General features: G+C 40.1%; 1 protein-coding gene across 13 annotated transcripts in view; it reads left to right on the plus strand.

The window, feature by feature from the left end:
- adgrb1a (adhesion G protein-coupled receptor B1a) overlaps window positions 1-23493 on the plus strand; it is a 189393-nt gene that overhangs the window by 163210 nt on the left and 2690 nt on the right. For 8 of the 13 annotated variants that reach the window (XM_088084973.1, XM_088084962.1, XM_042490365.2 and 5 more), the window contains 7 exons: window positions 7174-7272; window positions 13686-13857; window positions 15921-16016; window positions 16117-16156; window positions 18033-18694; window positions 20019-20054; window positions 20278-20436. In XM_088084973.1, coding sequence (XP_087941099.1) covers window positions 7174-7272; window positions 13686-13857; window positions 15921-16016; window positions 16117-16156; window positions 18033-18694; window positions 20019-20054; window positions 20278-20436 — 1264 coding nt within the window. The remainder of the gene's footprint in view (window positions 1-7173; window positions 7273-13685; window positions 13858-15920; window positions 16017-16116; window positions 16157-18032; window positions 18695-20018; window positions 20055-20277; window positions 20437-23493) is intronic. The other 5 variants (XM_088084965.1, XM_088084966.1, XM_088084967.1 and 2 more) reach the window with 2 other exon arrangements.

Below are 23493 nucleotides of genomic sequence, written 5' to 3' on the forward strand. Positions count from 1 at the left end.
GAATCTGCTGAATCCTCTAGCAAGCACCTCTGATTGGCTTACTTCCTGCCTTTTTACCTCACTATTCCACTATCGATCTTGCAGTGTATGCTACTTCCTGTTAGCTGGATAGAGAATAACACATAACTGCCACAGATTCTTACAATATCTGGAATGCTTTTAGAGAAACTCTGTTTCAACAATAACATGCTAGTTGTAGTGCAGTAATATTAATATTTTCTGTTCACTCAAGTGGTGTGGGCCTGCGTGTGTGCAAAGTTAGTATGGTCGTGTCATGAGTGCATCTTCAGAGTGTGTTTTCTACTTCTAACGGTGTAACTTGCTGAAAGGTAACGGACTGCTTAGACTGAATTTGAGGCTTCCTTCAGTCTGAATTTCATCTCAGACATTTTGTCCTCAGTTCATTCCTTTTAGTAATTTGTCACAACGCATGCTCAAATAGAATTGTTCTCAACTGCTAAATGATTCAAATACATGAAGTGACAAAACATTTTAAAATAAGCTGATTTAAGGTCAATTGAACTAGTAGTTTTGATTCAAGACTTGGGCAAGAAAGTTCATTTTGGACATTTGGATCAGTGAGGTCAAGTTACTTCATTGCCTTCATCAGCAAAACCAGGTTTCAGTCTGGTGTGCACAGACAGCTGAAGTTGCCCGTTTCTGGTGTTCATATAGTGTCTGGTCCAGGGTCCTTGCACTTTTACCGATACAGAGTTCCTTTCAGTCATCACGTGATGTCATGCTTAATGCAATGCACACACTTCCACTCAGGGAGGATCCTGCAGAGATCTTGAGGTGCTGAATGGTTTGTAGTTAGTGCTGACTCCCGGTTGCTTGAAGACTCGATGTCTGAACAGCAGAAAAACTAAGGGGCTTTTTGCTCGGCAACAAGTCTTGCCGGCAGACCACCGAGCTGTGTTTGTGCTTCTGACTTGTGAGTTTCTGAGTTTATTAGAGGTCCTCCAGCAAAGTGTAGATTGTCGGTTCTTGTGCATGCATTTGTCATCGTCTTCTTTAAACTCACCACTTTGTAGAAGAACGCCTTTATGCACAGTCATGTGGTGTTCATCTGTGGTGTGTCATTATTAAATTACACCACCAACTTCCAACCTGGCATACATATTACAGTGTTTTCGGTTGATTTTGAGGATCCGTGTGCATGAGGATCATTTATATGATGGAAACATATGAACATGGATTTTTTTTGAGAACAGAATGTCTAGTGACTGGGTATTTTGTAAAAGGGATATAAATAAGAAAAGTGTGATGTGTCACTAGACAGTACCAATAATTGCCAGGTATATCTATCCATGCAACCATTTTCTGCACTTAGCAGAAAATTTCCTTGTCATGAGCCAAGCGCTGTTTCAGGATGTTCCTAAGGCCACGTTAATCTTTGTGTACACAGATCCACAAAAACAACCTAAAAATGCTGTAGTATGCATGCCACTCCAGTAGTTGGTGGTGTAACTTTGTACAGAAACATCATAGAAGAACACCACGCACATGCACGAAGTGTGGCAGTGACAGCATTGCTCACACATGATCCGTGTATTGCCAGTTTACACAGCGATGAAGGGGTCGTATTTCAAAAGATTACACTCGGAAAACTGGTTTCAAAAGTTTATGTTTTCAAGCTCCCAAAACGCCACTGTTGTGTGAATGAAAGGCCGAATGGCAACAAAATTTTAACATTTTATGCAAGAACCATTGCTGTGTAAGCAGCCCCTAAGCCATTCACGGGATGATATGTGAATCCCTCAGTAGTCTATTCTATTTTGGACTTTCCTGAAGCACCCCCTCAGAGACAACCACCTCCACTGGCTCTTTTTCAATATGATGCAGCAGCTGTTCTGCTCCAACCCTTTTTGAGATTTCTGATCTCTTCAGCTTACCTCTGATGGTGAGCATGCTGCATGAATTGGCATTTGGGCAAAGGCCTACTGGTCAGGTCCCCTAAGGGCAAACTAAGGGTGATTCAGAAGCTTTAAATAGAATAGAGGCATCTCACCTGGAGAAAGGAAATGGGGCCAGACCCATGGGGAGATTTGACCTGGTGCACCAGGTGGCTTGGCCTGCTGCCGTTAGGTCCAGTCAGTATCAGTCACAGACAACATGAGTTAACACCATGTGGGCACTCAAACCCTACTCCCTGATAGGTGGAGGATCCCCCTGCATTGCCATTCAGGTAATGGGCCAGTGTACTTGAGATCGGGGTTTGCTTTGCTAGTAGTGGTTTACTGAAGCTCCAGACCCCAGATTTCTTTCATTTTCTAGCAGTTTTGCAGACGCATTACTGCTCCCAAAAGGTTTTATACAACTTTTATCACATATGAAGTGGTACTTCCCCACCGCAAATTAACTTGTCCTTATATGTTGAAGGCATGACCCACCCTACTCTGCCTTCCTCCGCCACTGATTGGTGACATTCTTATCCAAACCCCAGCCAACTTCACTCCTCTTGATTAAACTTAACCGTCCAACCAACAAAGGCAATGAATGCAAGCCAATCAGAGGGGTAGAGAGTAGAGCAGGTCATGCCTTTACCATCCTAGGAAAAGAAATTTTGCCTCTGCAACACCAGTAAACTAAAGTTTTATGGTTTCTATATTTCACTGCTGTTCTAAATTTAATTTTATACATCTTACCTATTTATTTTTGACTTGCTTCTCTTTATTTGTTTCTGTCTGTGCTGATGCAACAACCAAATTTCGCCTCCGGAGAACATATCTAAAAAAAGATTGTCTCTGGCAAATACTGACCCTGCCTGTTTTGATCAAATCCCAACTTGATCAAAACAAATCCTAACATAACTAAATGTCCAATTAATTCGTACTTTGATCAAATCCAAACTTCAGATAATTCTCTGACATCCACCATTCAGTGACCTTGGATCTTTACTTTTCTCTTGCTCCACAATAGGCAGCTAAGGGTCTCTTTCAAACTTATTTCTTGGGTCATGGTAAGATGTGAGAAAGCAGGTAGAAAGTGTGGATGTTTAGGCTGGTAAGGCTTGCTGTTTGTTAGTTATCTCAACATGATCTGACGGGTTGGAAATCATTTTTGTTTGTGCTGACCATGTGGTGAATAGGCTGTTTGCAGTTCTTTCTGTTGTTGACAAAAGGGGGAATTGAAGAGTGTCAAATGTTGCTGTTTCTCCCCTTTTGGTGACCTCCCTCCACCGCCTCGCCTCTCTTCTGTGCGGTTCTCAAGGTTCAAATGCAAAACATGTTTAATGAAGCTAATTAATTTGTGCAGCATCTAATTAAGTGCACAGCGGCATCTGCAGCGGGCAGGTCTGCTCACACCTCAGAGACAGGCCTCTCTGCTGAGTCTCCTTTTACCCCCTAAAATTAGGAGCTAATTCTCTGAGAAAATTAAAACAGACAAGAGAGGCTCAATTCCACCCAGCACTGGAGTTTGTTTCCTCCTTAACAAATGCTTAAATGGTTTCAATCATCAAGCCCATGTATTTACAGGTCAAAGAAAAAGTTTAATCAAACATTGAGCTTCTAGATGAAATAGTCTTTTTGTAGCTGTAACAAGTACTTCCAATTCCTAGACTTCTATTAGATGCAAAGCTTTGAAACATCTTGTAGCGCATACAGAAAAAGGTTTATGTTTGACTCAAGGATTAGATTGCACCAGATCTTTTTCATGTTTGTCTACAGTGGATATTTATTTTTTTGGCTTAATGCAACCTCCAACCAAGCACCCACCTTTTGCCTCTCGATCCTTAAGTCCGAGGAAATGGTGTTGTGTTTCAAAAAGTCTTGATTGCTTTTTAATATCACTGCCTTCGGCGCACATTTAGCGGCTGTATTGCCCTTTTACTTGAAATTGAATTTCTTCCATTATGTGATTTTTAATCCAGCTGTCCAGGGGCTACAAAAATCGATTCCCGCAGCTCTTCAGCTTTAATTGTTGTTTAGCAGGAGGCCATACGGTAACAGATTAGTTTGTTATTACTTGTCAATATCTTCAGCGTTGTAGTCAGTCTTTTCAAGCAACTACAATGGAGAGATATACAGCGTTATAAATGGAATCCTGATGTTTTGGGGAGTTTCTGGAGCTTTCAGTGTTGAAAGGACAATGAATTTGTGAACTTTTTTGGTGATTGTACCTGGAAATTATCTGTTGCTTTCTCATCAGGTGTATATTGTTCAAAATATAGAGAGGTTATACCATATCCTTCAGTGAACTCCTGAGGTAGCTGAGGCAGGAGGTACATTGGTTTGTCCACCAATCAAAAAATAGGCTGTTGGTTCCTTGGCCCCTCCAGCCCGCATGTCAAAGTGTCCTTGGGCGAGAAACCTCCAAATTGCTTCCGATGGCTGAGCTATCAGAATGTGAGTGTCTGTGAATGTTTAACTGGTAGCCTGTGTCTGAACTGGGGAATGTTAGAAGATTAGAAGGAATTTTAGAAGTGCAGACTTGTCTATTTTTTCGTGAATATGTGACCAGTGGCGCACAACTTGGCATCACTCTGAGATATTTCTAGTACTGTGACCACTAGGTTGTGGTGTCATTCCCATATATGCACACAATAATGTCTTTTCCTTCGACTGACATTCACATTAAGATGTAGAAGATGAAGTCAAATTTAGTTTCAGAGGTATTTTCTTGACTGAAAGTTCCCTTTTGGAAGTTTTATTTTAATGCTGCTGTGTACAAACAGTAAAACGGGTGTCTACTCGATAATTCAGTGATACTACAGGTTTATGTTATGGCCATTGCTTTTATGGATATTTATACTGTTTCAGAGAAATTGAGCCTGAGAAAATTGAAAATACCTTGTTATAATTGTACCATAGCTGCCAAATCCATCCAAAATTTACCTATAGAGTGTAATCTTGGCTCACTCAGTGTTTGCAGCACTCGTAACACAATATTAGCTCAGTGATAGTAGTTCTAATAATTAGAAAATGCCATATAAGGTTTGTATCCACCTGGTTTGAATGTTATCCGTCAATTAAATGGACTATTTTGTATTTATCAGCGTCATAGATATGAGTTAGAAGGTTCTTGCCACAGCTACCCATATATTCAAAATGTCACTATCAGCATATTAGATGGCCATATTTATTGTTATGAGATGACAGAGAGAGTTCGTATAAAGAGTAATAAAAGACCATGTAGGGAGGCCAGTCAGAGTGGTGGACAGACCACAGGAAAACACAAAGAGAGACTGGGACTTGTGTCCTGTGTAAAACTAACAGTCAGCTTATTAGCTAGTCAGTTATTTTAAATATGTGACTTATGCCATGTTTTGTATAGGAGTAATGCCATATATGTACCATGCTTGTTTTAAACCTAACCACAGTGTTTTCTTGTTTTTGTTTTTAAATGTAACCACGTAGTCTGTGTGCCTAGACCTAACTAAAGAGAAAGTGAAGGCTAACTGTTTCTGCTGTCATAGGGCAATTAATAGGTGATAGTAACATTCTAATCAATATCTAAAATGCTGATAACCATTACTAACACCCATTTTATCAAGTGATAGCATTCAAATCTGAGTTTTATTTTAAGCTGTTGCTCTGGCCATTATTTTAAGCTGTTGCTCTGGCCATTATTTTTATTTTTATTTTATTTCTATTATGATAAGTTTGTACACAGCAAAGTACCAATAATTGCTGAGACCTGGCTGTGACATTGCTAAAAACAGTTCAGATGGAGGGAAGAAACAAGATCTGTCAGACGATCAGTTAGTTAGTACAACACAATTCTGTTAAGCTTTTTGGAGAGAAAATAAAGGTGAACTGTAATCTTTGCAGATTCTGTCTGATAATCTGAACTCTCCATTTCTTACTGCATTGGAATTATTTTTAGCAATGTAGCTACATTGTGAGGTTCTAATATTTCAACAATAATTGAAGCAAGTTTAACCCTTCGATACATGGGACAACATCTCTTTTTTTGTGCTCAGATGCCTTTCACAAGTATAAAAACCTTTGAACCACAACATGGAAAGAAAAAGAATGAATAACTTGGCAAGAAATGTCCTGCAATTGTAAGAAAGTAGTAGATCTAGAAAATATTTTTTAAAAAGCTATAAAAATGATCATCATAATTATGTAGTGAACGTTATGTTACAGAATTATACAGCTAATTAGCTAATTTTCTGGTAGCTTTTTGTACTTTTTACAAATTTGGATCACTTTCTAGATTTGCAATTACCTTCTTCCCAATGTTTTTTGAGAGAAATCAAGACAATTTACTCAGGTTTCAAAGGTTAATGTTAAAATGACCAATATAAACCAATATCCAGGGGTACCAAGTACGACATACTTTGGTACAAACCATTGTATTTTATGCACATTGGCTTCTTTTGTTTTAATGAAAGAAGTAGATATCTTCTAACACATTTGCAAATATTATATGTTGAAGATTCAGTGCTCTAACTGTCAGTCACTACAAAATGTGTAATTGGAATGGTGGGTTCAGGGAATGCAAACAGTTTATTAGTTACTCAGCTGCTTGTCAGAAATGGACATCTCTAATATAGCGTATGTATTGATGTAATGTAACTCTCTCGTCATATGTGATGCAGGATATTTTGTCTGTAAAGGCTTACTGTTATGACTGACGGAGCCCGTTGCTCACATGTGTGCATGAGGAGGTTTGAAGTGTCTGAGTGTGTAAACCTTTACATATGTACTTGCTATTGCTCATAATAAGCAGTTTGCACAAATTGAGATTACCAAGGGTGAGGCACGTCTAGCACATTATCATAATCAGAGCAGCAGAGATGTACATTTACAACCGGCATGTGAAATGCATGAGATTTGGCATTTACATTAAGCCTTTTTGTATTACAAGCAGATAAATGGTTGAGTGGGTGAAATACTGAGAACGCAGAGAGAGAAAGACCCAGTTCCTTCAGGTCATCAAACCAGTCATTTGTGAAGAGAATCAGACATCGTGTGTAACTTGAAATACGCACAAATGGCTACGTCTTATGCCCCACCTCCCCTGTCCCCACAGGTAAACCCCAAAACACAACACAAACCCGGTTGGACTGCAGCCCTGAGAGAGAGATTGTGCGAGAACACTGTGACTCACTGTTTGCGTGATTGTGCGTGCTCGTGTGCGCACGCGCATCTGTGCGAGTCTGTGTGTAGGTGCATTTGTATCTGTTTGTGTATGTTACAGCGTGTTAATTTGACTTTGCAGTCAGATGACAGTGCCACTGTACAATATGACGCTCAAATGTGCCAAGTGCGGAGTTATCTCTTCGGCTGACGTTTCCACCACAGCTACCAGTAACGCCATGTTAGTCCCGCTAATTATTTTTCCTTAACTCTTCTTACCTCTGTTCTCTCCTCTACTGTTCGCCTCCCCTCTTCTCCCTCACTTGATTGGTTCTCTTTCCTTTATCCCTCTGTCTTTTTTTCTTTTCCCTGATGCCCTGGCAGGCAGGATTTCACTCAGTATGAAAGGCTCCTGAAGCTTTTGTGCTCAACAAACTGTGTGTTTTCTGTATATGTGTTAATAATTATGCATATGTGATTGAAGGAGTGTGTGTGTGTGTGTGTGTGTGTGTGTGTGTGTGTGTGTGTGTGTGTGTGTGTGCGTGCGTGCGTGCCTGCTTGTGAGCGTGTTTATGAGTGTGCTTGTGAGTTTCCTTTAAAGTCGAGATGAAATGAAAAATGCCTCTTAAACCCCTTTAGAGCCTGTGTCCGCATAGTGTTTTTTTTTTTTCTTTTGTGTTTTTTAGCGCAGATATTCTTTTTTTTAACTGTTAAGTAGTTGTCCCCATGTGGCTGTCTAGAAAAAAGTGCCGCATCCAGCATCATTTTTCAGAGCACTTCACTTCAGCGGCCGCTTCCAGTGCTCCATATAAAAATTTCTTAACTATTTAGAAAGGCAAAGGTGCTGTCATTTGCCCATCTACCCATAGGCATAATATAATATGATTAAAAGTCAGTCAGAAACAATCAGAAAAGAGACAGAGGAGCCCATTTAACTGGCTGGAAATACAATTTTGCCGGTGATTGTTGTGCTTTTATCACCATTGTAAGCTTGTTGCTAGCTGTGTAGTCAACCAGCTGTTAACATACTGATACGATAGCTGCTGGGGGTATGTCAAGTTATAGTTGTCATATAATCAAAATCCATGGGTGGCACATAATTTAAAAAACAAAATGTGAACACACACCCATATATGACATCCATGGTCATATTGTGCATCTGTTCTACACTATATACCCCTCAAAATACAAAAAGATCAATTTATTTGTATTATATATTAAAATTATGTTTTTCCCCTGTAAAACAGAATATTCCATGTCCTTATCTAAGCTTGTAGGTTACTAACCAGTTTCAACCATAGATATGTTGGCATCCATCAATCAATCTGCAGCTTATAGTATGTCAGCACGTCTTCGTTTCCCCAAAGTTCTGGCTGTTCACTTTCAGGGAAGTGGTGTCTATGACAGCTTCAGATTATGCGCAGGAATTTTCAAACCATTCTCATTTCCAGGACATCGAATAGCCTTCCTGTGGCCTGGTCAGTGGTCCTGGGCTTCTGTTACAGATACACATGGCTCCGTACAGCGACTATATGAGACGCATAGGGCTTTCAACTAATTCCAACATAGTACCATCAGTGACAATAACATAGAAAGATTAAAAAATTCCAGGTAGGGCAGGAGGGAGGGGTGGATGGGTCAAACACACGCCAGATTTTCACCTAGGAGACCAGTTCTTGTGTCCCTGAAGAAACCAAAAGATGACTTGTACTTTTTTCAGTCATGCAACATAGTGGTGTACGTCACATAGTCCTCAAGTAACATACAAGTTATTTTAACCCAAGCCATCATTGTTTTTATCAAAGCCCTTACAGAGTACAAACACAGTTCATGTGGCTTTGGAACACTTTAATGGTTTTTTTCTGTAAAGCTGTGTAAATTCCCATGTGAAACCTATATCCATATGTGATCACATGAGATCACAAGTCTCTTCTACATGTGGAAACATGTAGGAGAGACATGTGATCATGTGACCACATATGGATATAGGTTTCACACGGGAATTAACACAGCTTTACAGAAAAAAGAAAAGAAAAAGAGAGCGTGCAGCGCATATGTATTTCCCCTTTTTTTCACATGTGACCACATGGGTTTTTGGACATGTGAAATCCATGTGGTATTGCTGTAAGGGCCTAACCAAGATATTTTGATGTCAAAACCTAATGTAATTTTAGTTTTGAAGCCTAAGTTTCCTGTGAAGACAGAAGTCTATTTTGAGAAACACTGTAGCATGTTACAGGCTGAAACTGATACAGAAACTGAAACATCTAAATATGACATTAGATCAATTAGAGGAGTGCCATAGCATGTAGCCCAGGGTCACTGGCCAAGCTGCCATATTTGACAAGCTTGGAGTGAGAATGCATTGGCATTTTACATTGGACTGCGTCAATAACTAATATTGCATGTAGCATGCCATAGGTTTGTCTTTGTCCCTGATGGATACATCTATCCCGCTGGTGTACACCATCAAGGTCTCCCTTGTATAACACGGCCACCTTTCAAAAATCAAATTAAATTCCACTCAAAGCTACATCCCACTTGCCTATCTTGTCTCACTTGGAAATACGTCACAATACTGAAGCTAGACACTCTAAAAATGTTGTTTCATCTGGACATTAAGAGATCATCAGGAGCTGATTAGAAAAATGCTGCAGAGGCCATGGCTGTGTGTGCAGAGAGGACAGCAATACACTGTGATTGTCTCAGTTCGTGTGTCTTGTGTGATCTCTAAGTGCCCTAGCCGGATGGATCATTTCCATTATAATCAAACTGGGCTTTTATTTTCTACCTTTTGCTATTGTACTAATGGAATCTGATAATAATTTTAGAAGTTCACTGTGGAGTTATCTTCCTCCTATTTGCAGGGAGCGTTTCTCTCTCCTTCGATCCACAAATATGCCCTCTAAATAGATTCTCTATATTTTAAATCGCTGTGACTGAGCAATTAATACACATCATTTCACTTTATAGTCTGTAATGTGACATAACTGACACACTTCACACACATCAGGCACATTTATGCTTTCTGGATAGCAGTTTTGACTACTGCAAGGAGTAAAATATGTTAAATAAAATATGTTTAATAAATGGAATCACTCATGTAGCACTACAGTAGATATTGTGCATTAAGGTCGGGCAGTATCCTAGTGAATAGCCCCAGTCCATAATTTTAACTCCAAATCCTGTTTCACGCCTGTGCATATATATAGTAAATATAAAAAAATCTCTTTTTGAATGATATGGGCAGAGCTATTAGTACAATAATCAGCAGTTTTAGAAGCTCAGTTAAACTCCTCATGGTTCACAAGCTTACAGCCTAATGTCAACTTCTATCTTAAGTACAAGATTTAGTTAATTAGTTGTTAATTAGCTGTATGGATTTATTATTTCATTCTGTCTGTTGCCAACATCAACCTGCGACATGTTATCAGTCTCATTTCATACTCGTGTTGACATGTTTCACTAAATTCTAATGTGAAGAGAGTGAAGTTAGAAAAAAAATGACAGCTAATCACTTCTAAGAGTCAGTTTATATTCACTGAAAATATCACAGACAATTGAATATCCAATACCATGGGGGAATTACTGGGTGAAGGAATGTGTGTTAATTAAGGATTAATTAATTGAATCCAGTGGATTGTATTTGAGACCAAACTTGATCTCACAGAGAGATGTGAAATGACAAACTTCTAACAACGCAATATGTGGTGGTGGCATGTTTTGTGTTCAAATTACATGCTGGTGGAACAGTTAAGTTTAGGCACTAAGACTACGTGGTAAGGTTTAGAAAAAAGATTTTATTTGCAGTTAAAATAATTATGTTTACTTTGCACGGGACGTAAGCACTGGATTTAAATATGGGACGTAAGGACGTGACAGATGTTAGTGCTTTAAGATAAAAAGAAATCAACATTGACTTACTTTCACATGTGACACAAAATGTGGTCTCCAAGGTGAAAGTCCCATGTTAGTTTGACCCATATACCAATTTGATCTTCTCTCTACACAGACTTTGCTGCTCTTTATATGGGGTCATAACATAAACCACCTCTTAATGCATTACATCATTAAACCAGGGAATTTATGTTTCCACCACTTCAAAGGATCCTAATTGACTTTGCATTGGCACGGTTTCCATGGTGCAGGCATGTAATTTCAACACAATACATGCCACCACTTAGGTATAAGCTAAAGTTAGATCATTTTGGTCTTAAACAATGAAGATGCAGAACAAGGTCCAGACTGAAAATATCTTTAATTTTGCCCTAGGTAGGATTCAGCCATTTGGCCTTTTTACGGCAAATATGTTGTGGCTTTATTTTTATTTTTCTTTAAATCGTCATTGATTCAATGGATAAACTTTTGTTGAATATGTCTTACAGAGTGTTACTGTGGGCATGACCGAAAAGCCTCCTTAATATAATTCACATAATGAGACACAACAAATGTCCAGTGAGCTCAAAGAAAATGATGGCAAACACCCACAAACTCACACACTACATTGGTTTAGCGCTACTAAATTGTTTGGAGATTATTTATGGTTACTATGTTTGTCTGACTTCATGATTTTACTTAAATACATTTTAGAATACCCTAAGAAATGCACACTGGATTATGACGTTTTTTAAAAATGACATGTATTTGTAGCTTTAGAATAAGCACCCAAGTCACCAAGTGTTTTATACCTATATCAACATTTCTGTGCATATATAAGTTGATTTTGTCAGTAGAAGGTGGAGGGGATAGTGGATTGTGTGACAACAAGCAAGATGTCTGCCAAATGGCAGACCAGTGTTAAAGACCAACAAACATCAAAACTAAGTCATCAACTTTTTCCAGCAATTTTGGAGGCACCAGCGGGGTTAGTGCCATGAAAAGTGGTTGTTTTGTAACTAGACATCACTTCTTTTCGTGTCTGGATAGTGCCCCCAAAATGTGATCTTTTCTTAAGCATAATCAAGTGTTTTTTGTGCCTAAACCTAACCATAGTGTTGTTAAATTATACCCACTACATAACAGCATGCAAATGTAACTTATTCACGGTTTGCAGTAATGTGCAGTGCCAACATTTTATCTGGCAATTGGGTTTGAATAAACAGTCTTTAAATAGAACATATCTGATAAATGAAAATTTCTTCAAAACCTTGTAAGTGTGAATGGTTGGATTTCAAAGGCTTTGTATGTACAAGAACTTTGTTGATAACATGCATTTTTCTCTATCTCATCAGCAGCAATATTATCATGAGAGAGGGAAAACAATGAAAATGTTTATTTTAGCCCATTAAATCCCTATTAGTGCATGATTTGCAGTGACTGTGCTGTGATGGCTTGATTAGTAATCTCTTGATGGAAATGTGGGCTCACCTACCCTTACACAATAGTCATAATCACTGTTTTGGGCACTGATATTTAAACAGTTTAAGTCAGACCATGGAGAGTAAGAGCCATGTGTGTCAAGTTTATTAAAAAGCAAAGGTTTATTTATTTATTTATTTTTTATTTGGTGTTAAGCTGCTGTCAGTGAAACTCGAAACACACATTTTAAACAATAAAAACATTCTAGCAGCTGAAGGGCAAACACTTACATGAAGTTTTATTAACAGCACCTTAACCCTCATCAAAATATTGAAATTAAAAATAAAAAAATTAGAAGGGTTAGGGTTAGGGTCAAAAAGTGGAAACAATGAGCAACCCATCAGCAGATTGGTTAGTAAGACATGACTCTTGTACTTACAGAATTAGTGCCGTTGGCTCGTCACATGTACATTATGCTAAATATATGTTGTGAGACATATGCAGCACTTTTGCTTATGATGATGATTATTCCATTGTTGTATAGCCTATAGAATTTTTCAAGTAAAGTATCCTTTCCACTTCTCTAACTAAAAATAAATGATGTGAATAGGCTTAGAAAGAGAAGAATCTGAGTGTAAGATAATGTCATGACACTCACACTGAGTAGTTATTGTTCTTGCTCATTGCTGACGTGCCCATTAGATCAAGCAAAATGAGTCAGAAAGAAAAACAAGAACAGCAAAGTGGGAGCAAAACCATGATTGTGGGAATGGCACTTCTTTCCACTCTTTCTCTTTCTGTCCTCTGCTCTGCCTCCTCTGTTCGTCTTTGCATTCTGTTTCAGCCTCATTACACTCGTTTTTTTTGTTATTTTTATTTCCCCACTGCTCACCCTCACTCCTCCTTCTCTTTCCTGTGGCACTAGATCCTCTATGGTTTGACTGAACCATCTTAAACATACATGCATGTAATATATGTGAACTATGAACATATATATCTGCAGATAATGGATGTATGTTTTTGTTTGTGATAGTAACATAATTCTTTGTTGTGCTGTTATGTATTTATGCATGGATAGAGTTGAAAGCTGCTAACACTATGCTAACAGCGTGGGCAGTTATTAAGGGCAAGTGAGAGATTGCTTTGCATTACTTACCAGTTTTTCTGTTACCCAATAAGAAACCCAATGTATCTATTGGAACTGTTTTCTATAGAAGCCTGCCTTAGTAATTTCAGCTAATATGAAATGTCTTGCAGCATAATTGTCAGACTATATTGTAGACTTGCCCTCTGTGTCATGTTGACAAAGGTTTACTAGTACTGTCCTTGACTTGAGGTTCCCCTCCCGTCCTGCAGGGCGTCACTGTGGAGCTCCTGTGTGGTTTTGCCCCTCCTGGCCCTCACATGGATGTCAGCCGTTCTCGCAATCACAGACCGGCGCTCTGCGCTCTTCCAGATCCTCTTTGCTGTCTTTGATTCACTGGAAGGCTTTGTCATTGTCATGGTACACTGCATCCTGCGCAGAGAGGTAACCTCGCATGATCCTTTAAATTTACTTTTTGGTTTTCTTTGAGGTCATAAATGCTGTTTAACACTCTAATTTCCCACTGAGATTCTTTGTATACTGATGTGGTGTTCAGTTTAAGCTTTTCACATCCCAGCTAGCACAGAAAAACAAAAACCCATTGCCATCGCTCTAACAATGACAAGCCCCTGGAGAGGTTGTGGTAGACGGTAACCTTAGATTTGCGAAACCCTCTTAAGCTGCCTTAAAATCTTCTTGTTTGCCATTTCATGGTGTGACAAAGATGTGCTTAAGGTCACAGGCACCAAAAATAGCGTAACCAAGTCCACCAAAGGCGCTTGGTTATGCTCATTGCAAGATAATGGTTTGGGTCAATATGATCAGTGAAAACACGGAACATGAAATCTCGTGTGAGTTTTTGCACATCGACAGTTAACATCTAGACAGGACCTTGTGGGGGCAATGGCAAATATTTTGGGAGATCCAGTGTAGCCAGCAGATATCTGGGCTGAGACTTCTTCCATACCCCAAACATTTAGGCTAACTCTGTAAACAGATAGCTGCACATCATATGTAAAGAAAATATGGCATAAATAAGAAAAAGACAAGTTAAATCATTGCAAGATAATAGCTGATGGGTTCTGAAATTGCATTTTCGCCAATACATCCTGCCTCTCTACACAGACTGTTTATGTGATGCTTAAATGTAATTGGTCAATACCAATTAGACTAAACAGAAACCAGAACACTAATATATTTTTTATTTTTGAAGTTGGATCGTTCATCAGGAGCACTGTTGAAATATATATATTGTATATCTGTTGATTGCACTACACTCTCAGGGCTTACTCTGGGCACAGATGGAGCAGCAGAACATCAGGGAAATTGAAAGAGCAACTTAAGCGTTCATTCTGCTGGGTCATAAAGCTTGCATTTACACGCAGCACCTGCTTCTCTCAACCATCGATCTGATCAAGTAAAAAAACCCTGGCGTACTGGCGACTTGGTATATCTGTCTATGCATTTGATCAACACTTTTGTGACCCCCTGACATTTTGTATACAGCCACCATTAACACAAATACCCCTTGGATCAATAATACCATTATGGCCCATGGTCCATGGAGTGCACCAAGATCTCAAAATGTAATAATACATATACATAGTTGTATAGTTTCTAGTCTTCCAATCACTCTTAGCACTTAAACACTAAATGTAACATTCACCCATTCACACACACATATCTTAATACTTCAACGTGCAGACCAAAAGGGCCAGGGATAGAACACAGATCTTCTGATTATAAGACAACCGGCTCTACCTCCTGAGCCACAGCTGCCATACATGTGCCCTCTGTGGAATGATAACTAAAGAGTTTAATCCCAGCTAGCAGGGAACGTTCCCACAACATTGGCAAACATTACCTACAAGCTGTAAAAGTGTTTTAAAGAAATAATTTTAGTCTAATGTTCAAAGAACCTTTTAAGGATATTTATCATTTCAAACAACGTCCCTATAAGGTCATATGGTAACTAAGACGTAACGTTATAAGTGCAACATTCTGAGGATGAATTGGTGATGTTGAGAGGTGATTGGTCATAAAATGTTCTTTTTATAAAACGTTCCCACAATGTTACATGAAAACAAAAGTAGAAACATTTTCAAAGCAACATTCAGAAAATGTTTTCAGGATGTCAAATGAGGCTTGAGATTACACAGCATTTTATGAAAACAAACAGCAACAACAAAAAATAATAATTTTTGATAGAGAGTAGTTTTGAAGAGAATGTTACCCTAACTTTACACTAACTTTAAGAACATTTTGGGAACTTAAAGAAAACTTGCCATTTTTAGAACCAAAACTTGCTACTAGGGACAACCACCAGGAGCTTTAGTGCCACCATGAAGATAATCTTTTAGTCCAGATTTTCAATAAATGATTCTTTTGTTTTGATCACTAGAGCTCAACACTTTCTGCAGCTGTTTGACATTAAACAGATGGAGAAAGAACTCCCCTGAGAAAGCTTTCAAGATCATAACCTCTGCTCTCATGGTGGTTTGTTTCAGGTTCAGGAGGCAGTCAAGTGCCGTGTGGTGGACCGCCAGGAGGACGCTAATGGAGATTCAGGAGGATCTTTTCAGAATGGTCATGCTCAGCTCATGGTATGAATATGCATGCTGTTATTTTCACCTCAGGGGATGTATCATTCAATTCGACAGGGTGTGCACACTGAATACAATATTTATTGTTTTCTGTCCTCAGACTGACTTTGAAAAAGACGTGGATATGGCTTGCCGATCAGGTAAGCTGCAGGTTGAGCGTGTTTGATTCTGTTTGCGTATGCGTATGCGTTTGACTTGACTTTGGGGACTGCCGTTCAAAAGCTACAGATGTCTCTTTGTGCCTCCTCTCTGTATTTTGACTGCTTCAAATTCCTCAGTGTTGTTGGAACAGATGTGAGGCATGTTCCCCCTCAGTTCTGCACTTGTGTCTTACAATCAACATCATAGCAGCCTCCCTTCGCCAAGGAGCTGTTTTGACAAGAAATACAGCACATTACTGCTGCATAAGGCAGTTTAGCCCGGGCTGATGGGAGTGGAAAGAACGTGTGCTGAGCAGTTATATGCAGATAAATAGGGCTGTCTGAGTCTCTCCTACACTGCCGCTGTATAATTAAGTCCCTCCCGACAGTGCCGCATCAGATACTGGCTCTGCTCTGATATCCGCTGGGAGTGAAAAACTGATTATCTCTTGAGACAGGATATCAAGAAAAGCATCTGGAGCAGAAAAGCTATTGAGACACAGACAGGCCTGATCGAGAAAAGACAGAAAAGAACAGGGGGAGATGATTTTTTTTTCTTTGTATATGTCAAATAGGAAGGGGGAGCACTGTAAGATATTTATTGTTGTGGAGAGAACATTGTCTGATGTTGTTTATCAGCTCGGACATGGCCTGGGATATCCATGCTGCCATGAGCCAGCAGTTGTTGTCGTGAAACGAGGCTGGGTCACAAGGTCAAGGCAGGCCCGATGTCAGCCGTGTGCTTTCAGTAGAGATAGTTTAACAAACAAGGACTTTTTAGAACTGTTCTTGTGGTAAGATCTTGCAGTTGTCTCACCGGCCAGAGTTTTTTCAATATGAGTGTTCATGGTGCAGTATGTGTGGACAGAGGAAGAGACTGAGATCTTCCTAACTTTTATATGAGACAAATAAATTAAGACAACATTAGATTGGCTTTAATGAGTGACTGCAATAGAAATAAACCTGCCAATATTTTGAACATCCATCACCATGCTTCTTGGAAAGTTATCACAAGAGGAAAGTTTCTTAGCATTGTGAGAGAAGGTGCACAATATCATTCAATGGAAATGCAGTCATCTCGCAACTGTGTTTTATCGAAATTTGGAAAATATTGCTTAAGTTTTGCGCAAATCTGTAATGGAAACCCAGCTAGTGACTATGGTAATGGTTTCACTGTTTGCCTCAACACATTTTTTGTCCTATCTAAACTACAATGCCTACTTACTTATTTCCTGATATAAAGGTAGATACCAGTACATCTTCTCTTTTTGTCCTTTTAGGATGCGCCATAGCTAAAATTGTATACAATTATACATGGACTAGGGATGGGTCAGTGGACAATACTACCCACACACCAAACAGTGACGTCACCATCCATCAGGATGTTTAAGTGTAGATATCGTCATATGCCTATTCAGCAGACATCACCCAACCCTAAAGCTCAGTTTAGACCAAAGATTCACGACAAAATTGTTTTGCAGAAAAAAGCTGCAGTGGCAGGATCTGGCCTGTCGTAGTTGGCTCTAGCCAGCTGATGGTGTCACCCGTGACTCAGTTTGCCCAACACGTTCTCATCTTAAGTTGTCACATATTGCTGCTTTGCAATGGACTTCCGTGCCAACATATTACACTCTAGGTATCCTGCATCTGTTTTTGATATTTCAGTATTCTACCGTGATGTCAACACAAGCTCATGGTGGGATTACGCTGCATGTGGTTATGTTTAGACAACACCATCACATGGTAACCAACATCGGGACATCAGTGAATGCACATGCTGGTTCGGATGGTTAGGATAAAGCAAAAGAGCACATGGTAATGGGCCCTGTGATATGAATCTGGCCATGATCCAACTCAGTCTTTATGTTTCCTCCAGGTACTGTGAAGCGCTCCTCCCTCCAGGGGGAGGAGAAGGCCTCCTCTGGGACCCTCACTCTGCAGAAGGGTTCTAACTTTAACACCATGCCGGCCAGCATGGCCAAGGTTCACCTCCAGAATGTGGCAGACTACACCAGCCACACTCTGACCCTGCGCAGGGAGAAGGGTCCCGCCAAGGGAATCAGCACAGAGCTGCCGGGCGCCAAATCCATCTACATCTGCGATGGTGAGCTCTTCAAGCAGCTGGACGGAGAGCTGCCTAGAGGAAACGGCGAGGGCAGCAGCTCTGAGGGCACCGGCAAAGGCCCGGGGTATGTCATTCTACCCACCAACAACGCAGGCACCTTGAAGCCGTCCAAAGGGAAAGAAGAGCAGACAGCCAAGTATAACATCAGCATCGAGCAGCTGCCTCAGACCAGGCTCATCCACCTGGCTAACCCTGCCAGTGGAGAGCCAGTGCCGGGCTTCGGGCTGAAGAGCCTGCCGGCTGATCAGATCAGTGTGTCATGCTCTGACAGAGACTCACCTGCACACAATCTGCAGAATATGCCCAGAGACTCCCAGGTGGCCAGCAGCATGTGTGATGGAGGCGATTCCGGAAACTCGGGTGTGATGTCCAAGAGTGAGACCGTCTCCACACTGTCCATGAGCTCACTGGAGGTAAGACCACTAAACTGAACAGAATCTCCTTGTCATAGCACTGCATTATCAGCCTCACACTTCATCCTTCAAACAAGGCATGCATGTAAAATTGTGTTCTGTACCACCAATGCTACTTACCAAAAATTCTCAAGAACCAGGCCTTCATCTTGTTCCCTGGTTTGCTTGTTTTAATATGATGTTGGTGTTGACCCTGCTGTGAAAAAAGGAAAAAAAATATAGAACATACCATGAGAGCAATTGTAATTCTCATCATTTTGCCCCCATGCCTCATGTTTTCTACCTTAATGAGCAAACAGAATTTATTTGTCTGTGTTACTACTATTTGATTACTGGCTATTGTTTGAGAAATTATGGTAGTATCATTGTGGTGAACATAACTTCATATCATCTGTCCTCTTTATTTTAATATCACTCTCAACACAGGGACATTAACTCCTGTGTTTCTTTTCTTATCCATATATCAATGTCAGTTATGTCATATATCATGCCAGCCTATGATTTTGCATGGACTGCAGTCATTCATACAGAAAACTACAAGTGATATTGTACTTTTTTTATAGATTCATCTATGTACCATGTATTGTGCCACAGGCCATGTTTGACCAACACAGCAGTAGCACAGTCTTCGCGGTGGGAAATGATTAACTCAGACAATCAGCTCGGGAGCCGCACATTAATAAATTGGATATTAATTCATAAAAATATCATTAATTAGGTCTCCAAAGGGCAACACTGTGCTACATTTCTTGCATGCTTAGCCACTCACTCTCTGATGCTAAAAATAAGGCTCATTTCATTCATAACAAATACTGCATCACACAAAGTATCCCTGCATTTTCTGGCCCCATGTAAGGACAGCATCTCTAAAAAGGTTAGTTTTCACTCAGCGCCTAGTGCAGACAGCAGTGTCAGGATGAGACGACACAGTGATCAGCACACAGCGGCGTGGACATCTGCCTGCTGGTGTCTTTTCACTTCGGGGCAAAACACACTTCCATAATGCTGTGCGACATGGCAGCTGCCACAGCAACCAAGCAGCCTAAAGGTCAGGTTTTTCCTTCACCACTCCGTGATTGGAGGACTTAAAGGTCATTCGGTCACAATCTGTAAACTGCAAACTTGTGCCAACAGGGTCAGAGTGACCAGCAGCAAACCTTGTTTCCTCCCTCATGACTCCTTGCTCTCCTTCGAGTCCCAGAAACACCCTTTTTTGTGACTGGCTAGCTGTGAAACAGTTAAGAAACACTTGAGCATTTGTCTGCTCACCAGGCACACTTTATCAAGACACATCTTTAATCTCTCTGTCTCATCTCCCCCCCAGAGACGAAAATCACGCTATGCAGAGCTTGACTTTGAGGTAATTTTAGTCTCTTTGATTCCTACAGAGCTTTTTAGATTTAGACCAAAAAGCTGATGTCTCTTAGCTATTCAGACCTCTAGATGCTTGCATACATTTATCAGATTTATTCAAAGCTTAGGTGTGACTATAGTCTTGAGATTCGAGACATTCAAATGTGAAGGGGATTGATGGTTAGCCTGTGCTGTTTACCTTGTACGTAACGTGCAATGTCCCTGTGTAGAAGATAATGCACACCCGGAAACGCCACCAGGACATGTTTCAGGACCTGAACAGGAAGATTCACAGTGCAGACAAGGATAGAGAATCTCCACCTGTTGATGCCAAAGCTGCCAAAAGATGGAGTGTGTCCTCTGCCAGCAGCGACAAGACCAACATGAGTGTAAAGAGTTTAACTTTATTCTGTCCTGCCCCTCCCCCCTCCTCTCCTATATCCAATGTTGTTCTCCTTTTCTCTTATCATTAGCACAAATCACCACACTTGATTGGAGTTGCCTGTTTAATTATTAGTGCAGCCATTTTAAAGATTGCATTTTTATCTGCTTACGATGTTGGTGCCAGAGGAAATTAGCTGTGGGGGCATCAAGGGGCGTAATTGTGGGTGAGCATACAAACTACAACTATAAACCTGGCCAAGTACACTTTGTCACTCCAAATGTGACAAGTATTTAAAGGTTCTCCCAGTCACTCAACTTGTTAGCGCTTATTTCACAACAAGCCCTTGGAGAGACTGGCAGTGGGGTGTCTCAAACTAAATACAGGCTAAAGTTCTGCTACCCCTAACAAAGGCCATATTGTTCAGGTTTGGTTATTTTTGATATTAATTTGCAAACATCTCTCCTTCTTTCTTTCACTGTGCCAAGTCTGTTTTAAGGACATATGCAAAGGGGACAGGGGTGATAAAAATATACTACAAGGTTTGTCATGGCCATCATTTAACTTGGTAAGGTGAATAGCTGTAAATATTACAATAGCCAATAACCTTAATGACCATTGCTACAGAAATGAAGCCAGCCAAGCAAAAAGGAGAATTAAATATACCTCTTCTAACAAAGTTTCTCATCTCACTGATGATTAAGTTTCATGCCCACCCATTCTTTTAAAAGCTCCAACTGCCTTTGACTAACACTGCCTTTGTAGGAATGAACAGGGCTATACACTCTCACTTTTGACCTTGGAGCGAGGTCATGCTGAATTTCTAGACAATGGGCCTTTTATTAGACCAGGTGCAGATCAAACCCTCACAGTTATCATTTTAGTTGCAAAAACAGAGAAATATTAATTACAATATTTAAAATGTGAAATAGCAGAGAGCAGTGCAGAGCTGCTGTCTGACTCCACATTAAGAGAGACACCAGGAGGAGTAGAGAAGTATGAAGTACAGTCTTTAAAATACGGACATAGCAGAGAGCATAGCAGAGCTCAGAGTCCACATTAAAAGAGACGCTGTGCACATATATATGAGGAGCAAGACAATTGTCATGTCTCATGATTTGGTTCAAATTTTTGTAGCAAATTTACAATCTGCTTGTTACACAGAGAAATATGAATTACAATCTTTAAAATGTGAACATAGCAGAGAGCAGAGCAGAACTGCAGTCTGACTCCCCATTAAGAAAGACACTGTGCACATTTACCCTCAAGGAGCAGCATAATTTAATTGATCATTCCTGAAGCTAAAATTGTAGTTCTGTTTTCTTCTGTCGCGTTTATAACTTACGTTTTTATTTAGCAGGAAACTGCTGTCATCTCCAATATGCTGAATCTGTCATGTAAATACTGCTGCGCCAGGTGCAGGCACACCTGGCTTTTAAAGGGAGTGAAACATGACAGTCTGATTGGTTAAAATTATGTTCCACCCAGAACATTACTATCATTAAGTAATGGACTAAATACAACCACTTTGCCCCTTGCACCCAGATTTTGTACTTAACTAACTAACAGGAGTGGAGCTGGACATAAATGCAAATGCACCAAGCGCTTTAGACCTTATGCACAATAGATTGTTTTGATAGGGGCCATTATTATCCTCTTTGTGAGGTTTTTTTTTGTTTTCTTACTGGCTAGCTTAATCATGAGCAGCTTCCTTTCCCCCCACTGAACAATGGGAAACTAGGTCAGGACTGGTTTGGCTGGTAACAAGTCAAAGTAACCAACAGGTATAAAAGGGAATCCATGTTGGCTTTGTAGCTGCAGTCATTCCATGGCAGCAGAGGATTTCCATTTCCCTCTGTTGCAAAAGCCCCTGATCTCCATTTGTTTCACAGCTTTGGAGTCAGGTCTTCTCTGGCAAAGAGCCAAGTCCAGCTTCACAGATCAAAGGTGAAGCTATCAGACACAGAGAGTTTCAGACCCCAGTCAGATATTGCGATAGCCTCGTAGAATATCACAGCATTAGATTCTTTCCAGAGACGAAAAAATTTGATGTATCAACAGGATGATACAAGTTGAAGAGGCAGAGAGATCAACTTCTCCACTGTGGGTACAAGATGTGTTTTGAGGACATGCTTCAGCCACTATCATTCGCATCCCAGTCCTTATCTAGCTAGCTTTTTGTGCATATACCCACGTTAGATTGAATCAGCAAGTTTACATCCATTGTCAAGGGTTTTTTTTTTTAAAGGTTTTAAAGGAATATTTTGACATTGCAGAGAGTATGTGTATTACCATTCATGCTGAGAGTGAAATGACAACTCTGATATCTGAGTGTTAAGTTTGAAGTTGGAAGGTGCTTAGTTAGCTTAGCATAAAGGCTGGAGCAGAGGGAAGTGAGTCAGTTCAGCCAGATGTTCAACAAGAAGTAATTCCAGCTTGTTAACTCTGGTAAATAAAAATTGTTGTTTTAGTTGTTTTTTATGCTCAGAAAAAAACAAATGAGGTACAGCATGTGAATCACTTAGCTTCAGCCAACACTAAAATAGATTTTTAACTTTTGACAGAGCCAGGCCAGCTGTTTCTCTAAGTTTATAATCTGAATCTGCTAAACTAGGCTAATTACCATGGCTCCAGCTTCATACTGAAAGGGACAGTTCACCCCAAAATACATATTTTGAGATTGTAGATTCTAGATACTTTTGATGTGACTTGCCTAGTGTTGGAGATATTGGCCGTAGAGATGTCTGTCTTCTCTCCAATAAAATGGAAATAGACAACACTCTGTGTTAATTCTACTGAACTACACCTGCCAACTGCATCACTGCACAAAAGGAAACGTTCATCTACCACTAGCTCACCAAGAACCTCTGAGTTGGCCAACATTTCAAGGTTACTCACCCAAAAAGGATGCCGTTAAAGTTTAAATCTTGTCCTAAAAATCTTTCACGAGCACAAGCATCTGAGATCACAAGCATTCCATGAGTAGATGCACACCTTACCATTGCACTGCACAGTTGATGGGTGTAGTTCAGCAGAAAGAAGATAGTTTCCTCATAGAAATGCA

Source organism: Plectropomus leopardus, chromosome 11 (genome assembly GCF_026936395.1).
Source record: "Plectropomus leopardus strain MGB_pleo_1.0 chromosome 11, ASM2693639v1, whole genome shotgun sequence".
In the NCBI taxonomy this organism is placed as follows: domain Eukaryota; kingdom Metazoa; phylum Chordata; class Actinopteri; order Perciformes; family Serranidae; genus Plectropomus; species Plectropomus leopardus.